This window comes from Hibiscus syriacus, unplaced genomic scaffold, assembly GCF_006381635.1.
Source record: "Hibiscus syriacus cultivar Baekdansim isolate YM2019G1 unplaced genomic scaffold, ASM638163v2 tig00110009_pilon, whole genome shotgun sequence".
Lineage (NCBI taxonomy): Eukaryota > Viridiplantae > Streptophyta > Magnoliopsida > Malvales > Malvaceae > Hibiscus > Hibiscus syriacus.
The window spans coordinates 1,150,102-1,169,025 of NW_024062561.1; the positions used below are offsets into that span (position 1 = coordinate 1,150,102).

The 18,924-nt window shown below is 31.8% G+C and overlaps 2 protein-coding genes across 2 annotated transcripts; one reads left to right on the forward strand and one right to left on the reverse strand.

The window, feature by feature from the left end:
* Window positions 1-1,602: 1,602 nt before the first annotated feature.
* On the forward strand, window positions 1,603-4,233 carry LOC120212271 (RNA-binding protein 2-like). Its single transcript, XM_039210636.1, has 7 exons — window positions 1,603-1,690; window positions 1,793-1,901; window positions 2,573-2,709; window positions 2,801-3,089; window positions 3,186-3,247; window positions 3,376-3,457; window positions 3,941-4,233. The coding sequence occupies exons 2-7, from the start codon at window positions 1,814-1,816 to the stop codon at window positions 4,048-4,050; spliced, it is 768 nt and encodes a 255-aa protein (XP_039066567.1). The 5' UTR covers window positions 1,603-1,690; window positions 1,793-1,813; the 3' UTR covers window positions 4,051-4,233.
* A 4,347-nt stretch (window positions 4,234-8,580) lies between these two features.
* LOC120212272 (DEAD-box ATP-dependent RNA helicase 39-like) lies at window positions 8,581-11,742 on the reverse strand. Its single transcript, XM_039210637.1, has 5 exons — window positions 11,155-11,742; window positions 9,798-9,887; window positions 9,280-9,468; window positions 9,025-9,161; window positions 8,581-8,865 (listed from the first exon to the last, which is right to left on the reverse strand). The coding sequence occupies exons 1-4, from the start codon at window positions 11,644-11,646 to the stop codon at window positions 9,093-9,095; spliced, it is 840 nt and encodes a 279-aa protein (XP_039066568.1). The 5' UTR covers window positions 11,647-11,742; the 3' UTR covers window positions 8,581-8,865; window positions 9,025-9,092.
* Window positions 11,743-18,924: the final 7,182 nt, after the last annotated feature.

The window sequence follows — 18,924 nt, forward strand, 5'->3', positions numbered from 1 at the left end:
CTCGAAGTAGTTTCTCGTGTGAGGATTATCAAGCTTTTCCATTTATTTGGTATTTTTACCATTTTACATTGGCTTGGCATTTTTATCATATTCATCATTATAAACTGCTCTTTTACCACAAAATTATTCACCGAATCACACTCCCTCACCATCATTTCATTCACTCTCACATTTCTATTGTCGAAATATCATCAGTGTATTATAATTTCTATACTTAGATAAATTAGTGTAGTGTTGTGGTCAAACTCATAATTTCTACCAATCCCTGTAGAGACGATACTCACTCATCACTTTATTACTTATTGCGATTGTGTATACTTGCGCATCATTTGCGTATAATTTATTAGTACTCACAACACGCAACATTACACCATTACTCACGGGACTTTACTCTCTCTCCTATTTTACTCACTGTACTTTTAGTTTTTTCAATTTGCTCACCAAAATTTATACATTGAATTTTTTTATCACTCTAAGATGATGTAGATCATTTTATTATTTTGTTCATATGACATGTCATATTTTATTAATATTTTAATACCAAATATAATTAAAATAAAAATAAATTTAAAAATTATAAAATATCCTCTTAAATTATACCTAAATTCCTAAATTATATCCTAAGCCTTAAACCACAAATTACAACCCCACCCACCCTCACCCTTGACAAGTTCACCCTCCCACTGACGAACAATCAAGCTCACCTCTGCCCTCACTCTCTTATTCATCCCTCGCAACCATCAATCAAACCAATCAATACAACCATGACATCCCCTAAAACTATATCCAAATCCCAAACACAACAAATGATAACAACTAAGAAAGGGAAAGGAGAAATTATACTCGGAATGAATCAATGATTCAACACCAAAGATTAAAAAAAGCAAGGAATTAATCATTTAACAAAGAAATCAAAAAAGGGAAAAGAGATAATTTTACCTTCAGATTTTTAGAAGGGGCGGCTCCGACGGTGGGACGACAAATCCTAATGGTGAGGAGTGGTGTTGTGGCGAATGGACCAACATATCTTTATTTGAGCTCCACCCAACGACGATCAATGGAGATCATAGAGTAGGAAGCCTTATGATTTTGGTATTGATTAGTTAACATCGGAGCATTTTTGCCGAAACTAAGGGTGGATTCGTGCTCAGGAGGTCAAAAAAGTTTATGCTGGAAAGTTTGGAGCTCAACAGCCACCGGAGACCACCATGGCAGCCACCGCAATCGTAGCCATCGGAGGCTCTAACCTAATGCTGTCAAATGTGAGGGTGAGAACTTCAATTTTAGGGTTTTGAATGCATATTTTAATATTTTAAATTTATTTTTTTATTATAATCTTAAATAATATGAAAATATTAATAAAAATATTACATGTTATATGAAAAAAAAATAATAAAATAATCCATGTCATCAATGAGTGATAAAAAATTTAATGTATAAAGTTTAGTGAATAAATTAAAAAAATTAAAAGTATAAGAAATAAAATAGGAGAGATGATAAAATTTAGTGAGTAATAATATAATTTACTCTTTATAAAAAATACATCTTTCACCATAAAAATGATGTAATGTGTCGCTAGTCTTTTGACTCGTGCGACTCATTATAGAGAAAAAAAAATCTCGACGAAGAAAAAAAAAATAGAAGGACAAAGTATAGAGCCGAGCTAGGGTTTGCTCAATTTTGTGCCAAGGTCATTTCCTTCTCTCTCGATCGAATTCCTTTTCCTTTTTCGTTATTTGTTTTCTCAATCGGGAAAATATGGTATATTAAATACATATCGTTGTTTTCGCAGGGAAGATCGAAACAGGAGCTAATGTCGGATAGTTACTGGAATCGTCAGCAGCCAACTACCCCGATGCTGTCATCAGGTGGGATGCTTAAACGACCTCGTACTGACTACGGTATGCTTCTTTCTATTCCGTTTTGAAATCACTCTCTTTCCCTTTATCTTTGCCTATGTTTACAATTTCTTGTTCAATTGTGTTTTAGTTTTAGCTGTTCTGATATCAGTATAGGAAAATTTGTAAATTTTCGATTAGATTGGTGGAATTTCGTTCAAACTTCACGTTGGACGAATGTTCTTATTCTTGTTCAATTTCTGGTATTTTGTTCAGTTAGATAAATTTATGTATAAGCACGCTTGGAAGTTCAAACTGTTTTTAACAATGGAAACGAATGGTTTATATGAGAAAACTGATATTCCTTGAGAAAACAGAAAGAAAGCTAGAGAGAAAACATAAGGAATGAAAAAAAAAATAGAACTTAAAAATCATCTTCCTTCTGGATTTATCAGCAAAGAATCTGATCAATTCAATTAAGAGACTATCTATAGTATACAAGCAAAATAATTGAAGTTGTATGTGCATACTGCATAGTGTCTGGTGGCAACAAGTTTCCTTTTCTTATCTTAGCTAGCTGCCAATTTTGTTCGGCATTGCAAAGTCATTTGCGTTCCGGTTTATCTATCCAGTTTGTTTGTAATGAGTTTAAGCAGTATGCTTTTTTCACTTATGCATAATTGTTGAAAAATATTATTTGTATTAAGAAAAAGTTGACATTTCAACTTTAACAGAACCCCCACCTTCTGGGTTGCATCCAGCTCATGAGAGGCACAATAATCTAGTAAGAGATGATGATCAAAGTGGACTTCTGTCTGTGAAAGATACAGAAACAATTGGATCGGCATATGATCGTTATCTCCAGAGTGCGGTACCATCAAACCTTTCACTCATGTGTATTTGTCACCCGTCATGCATCTTCAGTTTTGTTTTCTAAAGCATTCATTAACTTGCTTTTGTAGCAACTTTCTTCTTTTACTTCTGGAGAAGCTAGTGCATTTGGTGGGCTGGGAAGGGCAGCTGCCGGTACAATGCCTTCTCATCCAATGGCTGATCCTCCTGTGATGGGTCGTCCTGCATCTGCTGCTCCAGATCTAGCACTAAATGGTCGAAATGTTGGTTTTGGCAGTCAATTTCCCATGGACCCCATGTCAAAGCTTGGTCGGGATACCGTACCTCTACCTCCTGATGCGTCCAATACTCTATTTGTTGAGGGACTTCCTCCTGACAGCACAAGGAGGGAAGTAGCTCGTATCCTATTTAATGCTGTAATGCTTAGTTAAATCTATTTTAACTTTATTACCTTGCTTCCAACTGTTGAATCACATTCCTTAATCAAGGCTTTAGATATCTTTCGCCCTTTTGTGGGATATAAAGAAGTACGACTAGTGAGCAAAGAATACAAACACGTAAGTGAACTAGATATTGTCAAATACTCATTTGTCTTCTTTATAATGGCTTATTTTGTTTTCTTAAGTACTGGGAAATTGTCATTAGCATTTGTTGAATGCTCGAACCTCACGCATTGGTAATGAAGCGTGGTGGAGATCCTATTATCCTTTGTTTTGTTGATTTTTCAACTCCTGCCTGTGCAGCAACTGCAATGAGTGCCTTGCAAGGTGATCTTTTCTTCCCTTGGTTTTGATTTTCATAGAAGTAGCTTCTCACTGGAAAATGTACATGTTTTTTCCTCATTAAAAAATTATAGGAAATATAATGAATGCTTTAGAACAACATTGGTGCACTAGAGCATTTTGCTCAAGTGGTAGGTTACCACCCCTTGCTCAAACAAAGTTCGAAACTTGTTTGCGGATTTTTCCTTCGCAAAAGGAATCCTATCGGTTGAGACTTGCAATTGAAAAATAGATAATATGCCAAAATTTGAGCCCATTATCCTTTGGCTGATATAAGCGTTTGGAACCCATTTAAGCAACTTCTATGGTAGAAGGCAGTCTAGTTATTCCTAGAGGTCCCTAGTTCGAGTAGTCGTGTCTGTAAGGTGTGTTATTAATGATTAAGAAAAACCGATACTATTAAAGAAATTATGAGCGTTTATTTTAATGCTTCTCTCGAGTTTCTAAGTTTATTGTTGGTTTGTGCAGGTTATAAAATTGATGAACATGATCCCGATTCTAATTACTTGAAGTTGCAGTTTTCCCGGAACCCAGGTCCACGTTCAGGTCCAGGTTATGGAGTTTGCGGAAGGAGGTGAATGTCACTTGAAACAACTATGCTATTACATGCAAAGCCATTTTAAGGTAATTTTTCTCATTTAAATTGCTAAATCCTGCTAACTATTGGAGCTAGAGATTCACAAAAACGTTTAGGAGAGAGGATCAAGCAATTGCTTACACGTTTCTGGAACCTGTGTTGTACAATAACTTCTAGATAAAATAGCTTCCTTTTTTTTTAATCTTTTGGTGTTTTAGAGAATGATTGCAGCGTTTCATTTTAGTGTTAGATACACGGATTTGGAAGGTAATTAAGGATAAATCAATCCAAAGTTCTTTATATATATATATATAGGGATAGGATCATGTTACATAATGTAAAACTCTTTTAGTTTTATACATATTTAGGACCGTTGTATGAGTGAAAATATATGATTGAGATTAATTGTAGGAATTGAGAAGATATTAACTGGAAAAGAAAACAATGAGTCAATCTCAGCCATCTATTTTCACTCATCCAATATTCTCAAATCTATGTAAAACTAAAGAGTTTTACATTGTGTATGTGTGTATAATGGATAAACTATCATCCAATTATTAGTCAGTATATTTTAGATCATCCCATTATGAAAAGTTAATACCAAATTTAGTTATCAATGTATAAACATTGTATTCATTTGATCATGATTCTAAAATATTTTAAGTTAATGTTTATATATTGTACCAATTTGATATTAATTCTAAATTTTTTAGCATTCAGTTCGGTTCTGAAAAAATATAATTACTTTTTATAATTTTTTTCTATTGAGTTGGCGTTATAGATTAACCGAACTAAGAATTTATTATAGACAGTGTATTCATTTGATCTTGATTCTAAAATATTTCAATTAATATTTGTGTATTGTATCAATGTGATATTAATTTTAAAAAATTTAGCATTCAGTTTGGTTGTGGATAAATATAATTGTATTTATAATAAAGTTTTTGATTGAATTGGAGTTGCATGTTAACCGAATTGAGGATGTATTATATAAAAATTACTTTTTATACATTATTAGATAACAATGCAATGTTAGCTTTGTTATTGTCTGCATAAACCAAGTAGTCTTTGTGGTAAAATAATTATTATTTTAGGACACGGATTCGAGTATCATAGAAACCAAAACTGTGAGCATTTAATGTCGAGAGGGTAATATTTGAATAGTTATTGTTTTGTACTTACTCAAATTAATAATAAAATAATGTTGTCATTGTCTATTACATAAAGTTATCAAAACAAATTTTAAAAAGTTAAAACCATATATCAAAACAAATTCTTCATCTTTAACTTTGATATCTGATAATGATCTTTTTTCTTATCAAACAAAACCATTATTTTCCTTTAATAAGATGTTATATGTTGAAAGATTAAATTTATTAAATTAAAATCAAAATGATAAAATTTATAAGTAATGATAATCAATTTATAATAATACAAAAAATGCAAAAATGCTTAACCACTATTGCATATTTTTATAAAAAAAAAAGTAACGATTAATGCCTTGATTAAAATTATTTCAATACTTTAATAATTTAATTGACAAAATTAAAAGATCGATAGCCAAAATAAAAACACTCTTACTGTGACACTCGATACTCAATCGAGATGGTCTGACTTGAATACCAAGAGATACATTGACCATCAAAGTGACTCGAATCCAAATCGAATATTTGAAGTACATTTAAGCAATATTAAATTAAAAATTTGCATGGCATACACACAACACAAACTCATTCATCGTTAAACATTAAACCTAATCATGCAAAGATGTGTATCATATTATTTTCTTCTTTTGGTACACGATTATTTTTACTATTTGAATTTGTAATGTGATTACGTATTTCTACTCGCTGAAGAAATAATTTGATATTGAGTTCGAATGAACTTTACCTATGAAGAGTAGCGGATGGATGGATAGTTAGAAATTACCAGCCTGCTTCTAAATTCTATTACAAGCATGATCTTCGGTCATTTTATGCACATAGAGACCGCATTGAGCTTTACAACTCATTCTTTACTTTTCCCCCTTTCAGATTGACATTGCTCTCTAATTTCAGACTCGACGCTAAATGGAGGATTTCATGTTAAACTATGACATAATATAAAAATAAATATCTAACCTATACTGCTTTTCTTAATTTTTTTCGGCCAATACATGGGGTCTAACATTACAAACGTTATCACTTTAGATATAACGATCATTAAAAAATATATGTTAAGTGACATGTGTCACATTTATATGTTTTTGAAAATTTTATTTAAAAAACTTAAAAATATTGTTATATTTTAAAAAAAACCCCTAATTTTTTTTAAAATTACAAAAAAAGTCTCAAATCTCTAACCATAACCCTAATTTCTACCTTGCCAGCCATTACTGATGTCGTCGACACCACCAATGCGGCCAACGTCACCTTCCTTTTCGGTCGACATCATCCTTGTCGCGCGGGTCTTGTGGAGTCGTATAAATGTCATGATTTTTTCACTATGTTTTGTCGGATTTAAATTACAATTGGGGTTCATCGGTGGTTGTTTGTCACGTGGGTGGTTGTGGGTGTAGACGCGATCGGGGGTAGATTCAATTGACAATAACGGTGACGATAAAGGGTGACAACCGACGTAAGTATAGAGATTAGATTTAGAGTTTTCAAAATTTGGGGAAGTTTTTTAAAATAAATTTTTCAAAGTTACCTGAATGCAACACGTGTCATTTAACTGTGAAATTTAACATCTTTTACGGAGCAGACACATAAAGTGATAACGTTTGTAATATGGATTAACCGGAAAAAATATTTAGACATCACCTTATGAAAAAATGGCATAATTTGGGCACTAATTTTTATATTAAGCCTTAAACTATTTATGTTTTCAAAGTATTGTACCCTATTTTTAATTTTTAACTTTTTTGAATATCTTACGATACTTTTAAAACTTGAACTTTACAAACTTGATTTTTTTCAAAAAAGAAACAATTGATTTTATTTTCTATGACATCTCGAATATGACTCTAACATCTAAGCTAGGTGTAAGGTGTTACACTAGACCTGACACCAGTACTAGAAATCTCTATATATAAACCTCATATCAGACTAAAGGGGTCTTCTACTTTACTCTCTTTCTCCCCCACACCAACACTCAACTGCGACTCTCTACCCAAATAAAAAATAATGAATCGTCTATAACAACCACAACTCAAATACCATCAACAAATATGAATTAATTTACCATAAATAATTGGGTTAACAACATCATAAGAGAAATGGCTTATTGTTTCTTTAATAATTATATCTCTGAGTTGATAAAACGTTTTATAAATTTTTAGTTTTATCGGAACTTAAAATACATAATTTTAATCTTGAAGTTAGCCATTGGCCTCCCTAAAACTATATACTAAGATCCGTCATTGTACCTAGCAATCATTTGACCCTGGTTATTCTTCTTTTTTTAATCGCAATTTTGGAACAGATAGTGGTGGATCATATGTCTACAAGGGTGAGCACGTGCACACCTTGTAAACTAAATTTTTTTCATTTAATTATTTATTTATAATGGTGCCTTTTCCAAAATATTTGTGTCAATCCCATTCAAAAATGGCATAATGTCAAAAATAACCCCTAACGTTTACCGAAATGGTCATTCCCTCCATAGATTAAAATCATTAGCTAACACATGATTAACGCTCTAAAATAAGAGCATTTTTTAACCTAAAATGAAACATCTAGGGCTAAAATACCCCATAAAAAAAGAATACGAGACAATGATTATTCTATCAAATGTTACATACATTTTTGCCCTAAAATGAAACTTGGGGGTTAAAATGCTCCAAAAAATAGAATATGGAGGCAATATGACCATTTTGGTAAACGTTAGGGGCTAATTTTGGTATTATGCCTTCAAAAAATATGTTATTAACAATGTATGTCCATCCTCAAAGATATATATGGATCCGTGACTGAGAACAAATATTGGTGGTTATACCAATATATATATATAGATTTCTGGACCCGTCACTAAGAATATAGGAAAGAAATGTAAATGCTGAAATTCATATTCTGGACCTATTAAATGCTAAACTGTCACTCAAACTCAAGCGTGATGCTAATACAAGTCTTTGTTCAACATGTATAAGATCAAATAATTCCAAGTTTTTCAATATGGTACTTCAAAAGTAAAGAATTAGAGCAACCAAGCTTTCAAATGTAAATGAGTTCAGCTAAATAGAGGATATATGAGATCAGACAATGAATGCTCACAAGAATTAGGGATGATGCAAGTCCCATATGGGGCCAACTTCCACATTGGCTAAGTAGCAACGGTTATACTAGTGTTTAACCAAGGAGACACCTTTTGTAGGAACCCCAAGACCAAAAAATATTAAAACAGACAATATCATATTGGTTGATGCGAAACGTGGACAAGACGGTACGCCTATTCTACCTTGAGATAGTGACCAAAACTATGGCGGCAATACAATCAAGTTGGTCAACTATTTTCCCTATAGAAGGATAAAAAATTTCAAATACAAAAAAAAGGTAAGATTCAAGAACTGTAGCAACTCTTAAGATCAATTAAATATCGAATAACTTACACGGAAAAGGCTTGCTCCCCTCCAAAGCGTGGAAAGGGTTATAACCATTGTCAATAATCAAGAAGAAAGACAAAAATTCATTGTTTCAGCAATTTTTATCTTCAAAGCATCCAAAGACTTGGTGAGTTCATATACCTCTCGTTGATCCATCTCCAGCAACATTGCAGCCACTTTTCCAGCATTATTCTGTTCCACATGCTCCATTACAAGAGATAACTGTTTTCCCAGCATCTTTTGTTTTGGAAAAATAAAATGAACAATATATAAAAATTCAGAAGAGTGATGCAGTTCATTGTACGGATGATTTGGAACTTTAATGCATGGTCTAAAGCCAGTTCGCTAAGATGATGATACTGTATAACATGAACATCAAGCAGATTATTGTCCTACCTTTGTTATTGCTGAAGTAACTAAAACAGTTTGAAGTCCAAAGTCTTCGGCTTTTGATCGACACTTCTTTAATTGAGTATCTTGTGAATTTCGGAACCAAAGCCATGATCAAACATAGCATCCATTTCATCCAATACCTGCTTAGAGAATTTTAGCTATCACTAAATATGCAAGATATTGAACATCATTAAGGAGTATTCTAAAGCATTGTGTAGATGATGGATGTACTTAAAAGTTAAAATTTTGGAAACAAACCAAGAATTTGGTGTCCTCCAGAACAACACTTCCCTCCTCAATGTACTGACTAATTTCACTAGGAGTGGCAACAAGCATACCAATTGAGTCATGTGCCAAATTTTCGGATAGTCTCGATTTGCCGTAACCACATTTTGAAGCAGAATTCAACTTAGCATAACGGCTGATGAATCTGGCTGTTTGAAAACTCTGCGTGAACATCTTGATTTAATTGTAAACTTGCACTGATGAGAAATATGGGATTTGCATGAAGTGTAAATCTAACTCAGGCATTCTCATATAAACCAAATTTTGATGCCAAGTGAGCATATTGGTACAAGTAGATAAAAAAAGGAATGGACTTATAAACTTTTCTTTCGATATCCATTTTCCTGGAGAAATATATATCTCAACAAAGTGGCGTCTCTTTTTTATTTATTTGCTTTTAAAAATAACCTCTAAGAACTAAAGAGAAAGACGATATATGTCCAAATAGTTATCATACATAAAAATAAAATACAGAGGTGTTAATGAAGAACCTGGTCGCATAGTTCCTCCGAGGAGCACAAAACAATAGCTCGAGGATGCTTTGGCTTCACACTTAGCAATGCCTCGTCTTGTCTAAGAAGCTGTTCAACTCAATGTCAGTGTATTGCTTAACCTTTATTGTAAAACGTTTTTTTGAACTTTTATATACAAATCTTGGGTTTACTAAACACATAATTCTAACTTTGTTTACTCAATAATGTTATGTTAATAGGGTCATTATTTTTACTGAATTGGATGGATCACTAGTGTTCCCTACCTTGAAACATGTGTACCAAATCGAAAATCGCAGGGGGCTATAATAATTTCTGATAACGGAGTACCAATATCACAATCTTCAGCATGAACAAAAGTTAGTGATAAACTTAAATCTTGATACAGTTTATTATACTAAACATTTGGCTGTTGTTATCTCGACATAACTCGAAACATATTATTATGCATATCAAAGAAATATTAAATAATATTGGCATTAATTTGTTGAGTACACAAAATTGTTAATTACTAAATTTATGGAGGGTAATCAGCATATGAGATTATCGCCGCACAACCAAGCTCATTTCATGAATCCAAAGAAAAGGAAATCAATGGTTCATATCGGTGTGCTGTAGAATAGATATACGTGTTACCTAGAACGCAGTTCGGTCCAATACAAGAAACGAAGACTGGAACACGAAGTACTATTACTGTATTACTATAAAACATAATCAGAAAGGGTAGCTTTCTCCAGTTCATTTAGTAAGAAAGAAATACAATTTATTAAACTGTAAAGCGTTTTTTTTTCTTTTTTGGAACTATATATAAAATTTGGGTTTACTTAAAAACAATTCTAAATAAATAAATTCTAAAGTTTGTGAGTTGTTAGTTTTACTCAATAATTTCTGATCATAGAGTAGCAATATCATAATCTTCAGCATGAAGAAAAGTTAGTGACAAACTTAAACCAATTAAAAAGAAAGAATCTTGAAGACAATAGAGCTACAAAATCTTGCACAACCACTTGGTTTAACTTTAATCTCGAAGCATTAGACATAATTTTAGCTTCCATGTGCTTACCTAGTTACCTATAGTTACAAATTTCAAAGGGGAAATCAGCATTAAATTAAAGATTTCCCTTACAAGTGTAAGGTTACCATGTTAGCAAAGTCTCTATGTCAAGCATACTGCAGGGATTTAAATAGCGGTTCACTATCCGAATAGAGGTCACTACATAGCTGTAATTGTCTCTCCAAAACCATTATTGTATGATCATAACACACACAATGACCACTATAGCATCCGTTATTTCCACAATAACGATAAACACAACCGAGAACCTAACGGCAACCGCAATTGAAAGAAAAGGTTTACCTGAATGAGAGGTAACAAGAAAGCCAGAGTTCTTCCAGATCCAGTGTCAGAACTCAAGACCACGCTTTTCCCATCCAACAAAGCTGGGATCCCAACACACTGAATTTCAGAAGGAACCCATATTCCCATCTCACTCAAAGCTCCGATAATCTCAGCTTTCAAACCCAGTTCTTGGAAACTGGAAACAAATTTCGTAGCACCACTTTTGTTCTTCTCATTCTCAAAACTAACCCCATCTTCCCTTTCTTGTTTAGTTTTGGACTCCGAGCTGCTTTTCAGGGAACCTTTGAGCAGTCTTTGTCGGAACTTCTCGAGAATGAGGGAGTCTCTATGGGATTTTGGTGAAGAAGATTCTCGTTTTGCTGTTTTTATGGTAGCATTAGTATTGGAGGAAGATAGAGGCCTAATTAATGGAAAAGGCTTGATGGGGTTTAATGGTTTGGTTGAAGAAAGATTGGTGAGGACAACAAGTGATTTGGTTATTATTTTCATGCCTCTCTGTTTGGGTTTCCGGGACTCTTCGCTTTAGGACAGCAGAAAAAAAAAATTGGGTTGCACCGTGGCCGGCGCTAGTATCTAGCGGAAAGAGGACTCCATTTTCTATTTTTGAAAGGGCTTTAAATATTAAGCAGGACAAGAAATTTGGAGCTTTTGATAGATACGAAGGGCCAAAATTTGCTGGAGATTATACTCTTCAATCATATGTTAATGTTAAAGGCTCAAATCGATCGGTTCCGTACCATTTTTGTGAGTTTTAAAAAGGCTTATTATTTAATATATTATTAACGAAAAATAATTTTTTTTAAATGATATTTTTAAATATTATGAGTTTTAATAATTTTTTAATAGTTTGGGTGATTATAAAATAAGATAACAACAAAATTATCCCCAACGTTTGCACAAATGATCACTTTGTCTCCTATCCTTTTATGGAGCTAGAGATGTGAAATCAGACAATCGTTTAGGTTTCAGTTAGATACTGTAAGGCCAGGTCAAATCAGATAAGGTTGTGTCCGGTCAAATGGTTCAACTCGAATCAGGTCGGGTTCAGGTCAAATCAGTTCGGGTTATTTTCAGGTTGATTTAAAATCAGATTTAGTTCGAGTTCGGGTTGAGTTAATTTCAGTTCGGATTGATCTCAGTTCAAGTAAAAACGGTTCAGGTTTGAATTAGTTAAATACCAGGTTAATTCAAGTTTGAATGGACTTCAGGTCGAATCTCATTCAGATCAAGTCACATCATTAACGAAAAAATTCATGTCGGATCTTATAGGATACGAACTGACTTCAAGTCAGGTCATTTTTGGGTTATCTACTTTTCGCCTTTCATGAACGTTGAGTTTTAGTTTGTAATTGTATATGATTTAGAGTAAATTACGAAAATATGAATAATTATGGGGTCAATTTTGATAAAAATATAATTTAAAGAACTAAATTGAACAAACATGAAATTACAAATAAAAATTTAAATAAATTAAACAACATGCATGGATGAGGGTTCAAATCGAAATAATTATAATGTGAAGTTGAATTAATATAAAAAAAATGGACTGAATTGCATCCATTTAAAAAGTTGGTAGACAAAAGTTTATAGGGTTTGGAGATTATGATATAATCTATAGAATTTGAAATGAAGTTTATTATGTGATTTATAGGGTTTGAAGTAAATTACAAAAATATAAATAACTATGAGTCAATTTCATATACAAATATAATTTTAAGGACTAAATTGAACAAATATAAAATTAAAAATTAAATAAATTAAACAACACGCATGAATCAAATCGAAATAATTGTAAAATATGAAACTGAAATTAATATAAAAATGGACTGAATTGCATTCATTTCAAAAGTTGAGGAAAAACTTGAAACAATTAATTTAAGTATGTGCGTGTTGTGATAATATGATGCATATATATATATAATGTACATTATACTTATGTATACATTATAAGTATATACTTATATATATATATATATATATATATATATATATATATATATATATATACATATACATATACATAGATAGCGTTAATCTCACTCTTTGTAATTATTGGGGTATTGTCTAATTTATCATTTCTTTTGTACAGTTGAATATAGACTTTTGTTGGTGATTGTTTTATAGCAAAACTTTGCTTGTTTGGGTAATAAAATTTGAATTATAAAAAAAAAAAAAACATTTTCAAATCAAACCCATAAAACTCATTCCTTGTTCTTCATCTATTCATCCAAAAAAAAAACCTATTTGATAAAAAAAATCATTCTTTTTTGTTTTTGTTTTTATCAAAACACAAAATTCTAAAGAATTTCTTCTTCAGTTCTTTATCATTTTCTTTCTTTGATAAAAAAACACAAAAAACTCTTCCTATCTTGTTTTTCTTAAATCAAACTCAAACATTAATCCATGTTATTCGTCTGTTCATCCTTATTCGATAAAAAAACATAAATCTTTATTCTTTTTCTTTTTTTCGATAAAAACCCTAAAAAATTCATCATTTTCTCTTTTCGATAAACCTAGAAAATAATCATTGTTCTTCAAAAAAATTATCTCGAATCCTCCATTTTCTATTCTTCACTTTTCATATTCTATTATTGATCAAACCGAGAAAATAGCCACTATTCATCCCAAAAAATCTCTCAAATCGTCCATTTTATGTTCTTGAATCCTCATCTTATGTTCTTGACTAATATTTTATTCTTGACTCTTTACCTTATGTTCCAATGTTTCAAATAAACATGTACTATTACTTTTCTATTCTTGACTCCACATCTTCTATTATTGACTACTTACATTTCTTCAATCGAATCTTTTCATTTTTTAGTGTACGACTGATAGTCATTCGCATGAGTTAAACTTTCCAGGTAATAATGTTATTTTCTTCTATTTTTTATTTTATTTGTTATTCTTAAGTGTTCTAACTAATACATGATTATCTTTTTTTCATGCAGAAGACCTACAAAGAGATCAAAACGATCAACAATCCCAAAAGAGGTAAATGTAACCATGTGTGCAAACGTTAGGGAGTAATTTTATCATTATGTCTATAAAATAGTATCTATTCATAATTTTTTTTAACTATTGACAATGCACTCACATCCTGCAGACACACTCCAAAATCGAAATCTCTAGAGAGAATAAAACCCTCTTGGTTAAATAGAATGTTGTTCTCCCTAAAGGTCTTGAGTGTTGTTTTCCCTAAAGGTCTTGAGTTCAAGCAATTACATCTACGGATGCGGGTGTATTGTCAATAACTAAAAAAGATTTTGAACATGTACTACCTTAGAATAATCCTAAACTATTAAAAAATAATTTATAATTTCTTTAACTATAATAATTACCAACGGGAAAATGGCCCAAATAATGCTTTGAGAAAAACAATTCCCTAAATAATCCACCCCACTGTTTATTTCCCATAATATGTATGGTGTTTTCCCATAATAAATGTAGAAGACACAAATTTTTACTTGTCTTCAAAGTGGACAGGTGAAGTCTCCATGAATGTTATGCGTCTTCATCGAAGACTTCATGATTTCCATGCATCTTCAAGCATGGAGTGAAGCCCTTGACCTACACCTGTTGCCTCCTGTGAAAGAGCATTATTTGATATGAATCAATGCAATGATTCAATAGTAACTGGAGTAATAAATGGGGCTTATTGGTTTACTATAATTGGAGTAATAAATAAGTGGGCAGGGATGATAGGCTGGTTGGTTTAGGGCTAATAAATAGGTGGGTAGGGATGATATATATGGGAGAGGTTTAAATGGTATAGTCATTGGTGGGAGAAGAAAAATAAGTAGTGTTGTGTTAAAAGGGAAGAAAGAAAGCAGTGTTGAAAGAAATGAATGATAAGGTAAAATTTTTTGTTTTAATTATTTTTTTGCTTAAATTAATTTTGTTTAAATTAATTTGTATTTTTTATTTTATTGATTAATATCAGATTTTAAAAAAATTGATTTTTTCTACATATTTATTGAAGTATGGCAGCACAAAATCATCTTTTGAGACTAAATAATCAACATATTTCTACTTATTTGGAAGAGATGTTATTAATATTATATAATATATTTTATTTGAGAATGAATTATTAAATATGAAAATTGTATTTTATGGTAAATTTTATGAATCAATTAATTATAGGAAGACGAGCAACGACACCTTCGGAATCAACTCAATGTTTGTGATAAGGCACACTATCGTATCATCCATAATTTCAAAGTTGTTGGATTTTACTATGTAACATTTATTCGAGAGTACAAGCTAATCCCCATTTTGATCAATGCATTGATTGAATGTTGGGGACCTAAAACTCATACACTTCATCTACCGTGTGGAAAATGCACAATCACGCTCGAGGATGTGGCCTTACAACTCGAGGTCTTGATAAATGGGATGGAAATTGTGAGGAAAAATGAAAAAGGTCTCGATTTTATTTTTGTCATAAGTACCTCGGGAAGACGCCACTACCATCAATTTTAAAAGGGTCACGTTCGAGGCTATCATGGTTGGAGAATAAATTTAAGCTCAATCGTTATAGTACCGAAGATGAAGTTATATATGCAACTTGAACATAAATACTCCAACTAATTAGGGGGATTTTGATGTTGGATAAATCTAGGAGTTTAGTTCACACTCAATATATCCCTTTTTGGAATTACTAGTAAATATTGTTGGGGATTGTAATCGCCATTTTTACCTTATCCTCGACCGCAACAACATTCCAATAGCTTACAGCAACAACAATAACATTCCAGCAGCCTCCACAATAACAAGCCCAGAATAGTTGTCCCTCCACATGGGGCTTCAAATAGGAGCAAACTGCCCTTCCACGTTTCAGCAACACCAGTTGTCCTGCCATCACCCCAGCTCCCACGGTCTCCCTTGCTCTATGTCCCTCACTCCATCAACAGCCACACATACAAGGAGAAATAAAAAATCATCTTTGATTCTTACTTTGTAAAAACAGGGGTTGTAAAAAGAAAAATAAAACCCCTTCCTCTTCCCCCCTCGTTTTTTAAGAGCAAATATTAATAATTTTCCATATTAGAAATACAAGGGAACATTTTTTGAAGGTTTTTTTTACTCTTTTTCTTTCATTTCCAGTAGTTTTTTCTTGTAGAAGTAAAAACAAGAAAAATAGTAAGGAAATGAAACATTTACCTTTCCTCGTCGGAGTTCTTGCTGCCAGGAGTGTGTCGAAGGGGTTGAGCCTTCGACTGAGAGAGAGATGAAAATATAAAAGGGGAAGCTTTCGGACCTTCCCTGGTCTCAATCAGAGTAGGCAGCGTTTGGAACGTTTTTTTGGCACCCATATGCGGTGGCAGCAATGCGATGGGTTAGAGTTTGGGACAAGTGGCGGCTACGTGTAATAGGGAGAAAGATGAGAGCATATTAGGTTTTTTACGTTTGAGTTTGAAAATGAAACAGAATGGAAATGGGGGGTTTAATATAAACTTTAGGGGAAATCGCATGTTAGGTCCTTCTTGTTTCATCTCCTTTTGTGTTTGATCATTAATTTTGGGTAAATCACGCGTCAGGTCCCTAGTTTCTGGTAGCTTCTTGCTTTGTTCACCTATTTTATGGGTTAATCGTCAATGATCCCTGTAATTTTATTGCTTTTTTCGTTTTAGTCACTACTTTAGGGGTTAATCACAGTATATGTCCCCTTAACTTTGCCGAGTATTTACACTTTAGTTATCTGATTTCTCTATTTTTTTATTTATTTCGAGTTTGAGCATATCAATTTTATTATTTTATATTCTGGTCATTTATCTATATTCTAGTTATTTTAATTTTGACTTGTTGTTTTTGTTTACTTATATATTAATCATTTATTTATAGTTTATCTGTTTAAAATTTAATGTATTAATTTTATTTAGTTTATATTCCGGTCATATTTATATTTTATTTTATTTTAACATTGATATGCTATTTTTATTTATTTATGTTTTGGTAATTTGTTATATTTTATTATAATTTTTTAATATGTTGTTTGGTTTGTTCACAATTTTGTCATTTATTTACGTTTTATATTTTGGTAACTATTTAATTATAATTTGATTACTATTTTTTTTATCCTTTATTTTTTCGATACTTTAAATTTATTACTTTAATTATTGCTCTTTATTTTTCTGTTCATTTCATTTTAGTCACATGAATATATATGAAAGCTCATAAGCATAACTCGACCGATTTCATAATTGGATTAAAGGTAATATTTATTTATTTTAAGAATATTAAGAAATAACCGTTTTAAAGTAACTAGATGTCCTATTATAATATTTTAAAATAAATAAATACCCTACTAAGAAAACCTAAAAAAATCAAGTATGCGTACTTTAGTTATATTCATTTTAGTTTAATCAAATTATTTTAATATTGAGTTCTTGGGGAGGAATTATATATTCTTATTATTTTAGTTGAAAAGAGAAATATTCGTCCTAACGTATTTTAGGGATTATTTTCTCTTCGATTGGAAATATTAGAATATTTTCTATTTCTCCTTAGAATTTTCCTTTAAATAAAATTATATAATTGAATTTGGAATAATATGATTGTAAATTAAATTTATATATTTGAATTCTTAGATTTCCATTACTAGAGACAATTTATATTCGATGGGGTACCAATTTTGGGCGTTGTATGGGTGTTAATCATTCTCCACGCGTAATCGACCCCAAATCTTTTTATTATTATTAAAAAGAATGAATTTCTGGTTACATGTAGACTTAGTTATCTTTTTAAAATGATGTTTTCTTAAAAAATCTTTTAAAAGACAGTTTTTAGGTATTCGACCTACCTAACCCAAAAGGTTGATGGTGACTCCCAAAACAATTAATTAAAAACCATTTATTTATTTGTTTTCCCCAAGAAGCATCGTACCGGGTGAAAATTGGTTACGACAATTTGACGACTCCATTGGGGATGATGATGGTTAAGCCTTAAATCGATTTTATATTATCTCTATAGTTGGAAATTGAGAATTCAATTTTATTTAATTTATGATTCTTTTGATTTCTTTTAATTTTGTATTTTATATCCTTGTATATTATTGTTTATATTTGATTGATTCTCATATATTAGGATTCACTTTTTGGTGTGTTTGTTTGTCAAAGGTTTGAGAATTTCTCCTCACACACAACACGTGCATTGTATAAACATAAGCTCTATACTCGAGCTCTTTTCCCTTTTAAGTGGAAGTGAATGCGACATCTTCGTGAGAAATTATTCTATGTGTCAGACTTAGCAAGTAGCTTCCGGGGTTCATATGCCTTATGTCTTCGTGAGGATTTATTCTCCGTTCAGGCATAGGGAAATGTACCATTTCGAATTTAACTCGATCCACTTAAGCCTATAATGGGTGAGGATTGAGGGTCTGGCTCACCTAATGGGGCATCGATAAGGACCTTTACTTCTAGAACCAAACCTCATATAGAGAATATAGCAAGCCTACCCCTCTAGAGTCATGCGGATACCTTATGAGAACTAGAAGTTATGCGGTTAGGGTTTTAATTTCCTCTATATGTTTTATTCACTGTATTTTATGGTTCATTTACCAGTTGAATTTAATCTTTTCATATTTCACTAACACACATTTCCTCTCTTTGATTATTATTTTTGCTAACATCTTTTCCTTGTCCTGTTGCTTTATTTTGTGCATAAACATGCTGTTTATACATGATTTATTTATTAAATTTGAAGGCTTTTGAAACGACAACGCCACACGTAGGGGTAGATATTTTTATCTACTTTGACATATTGAGACGT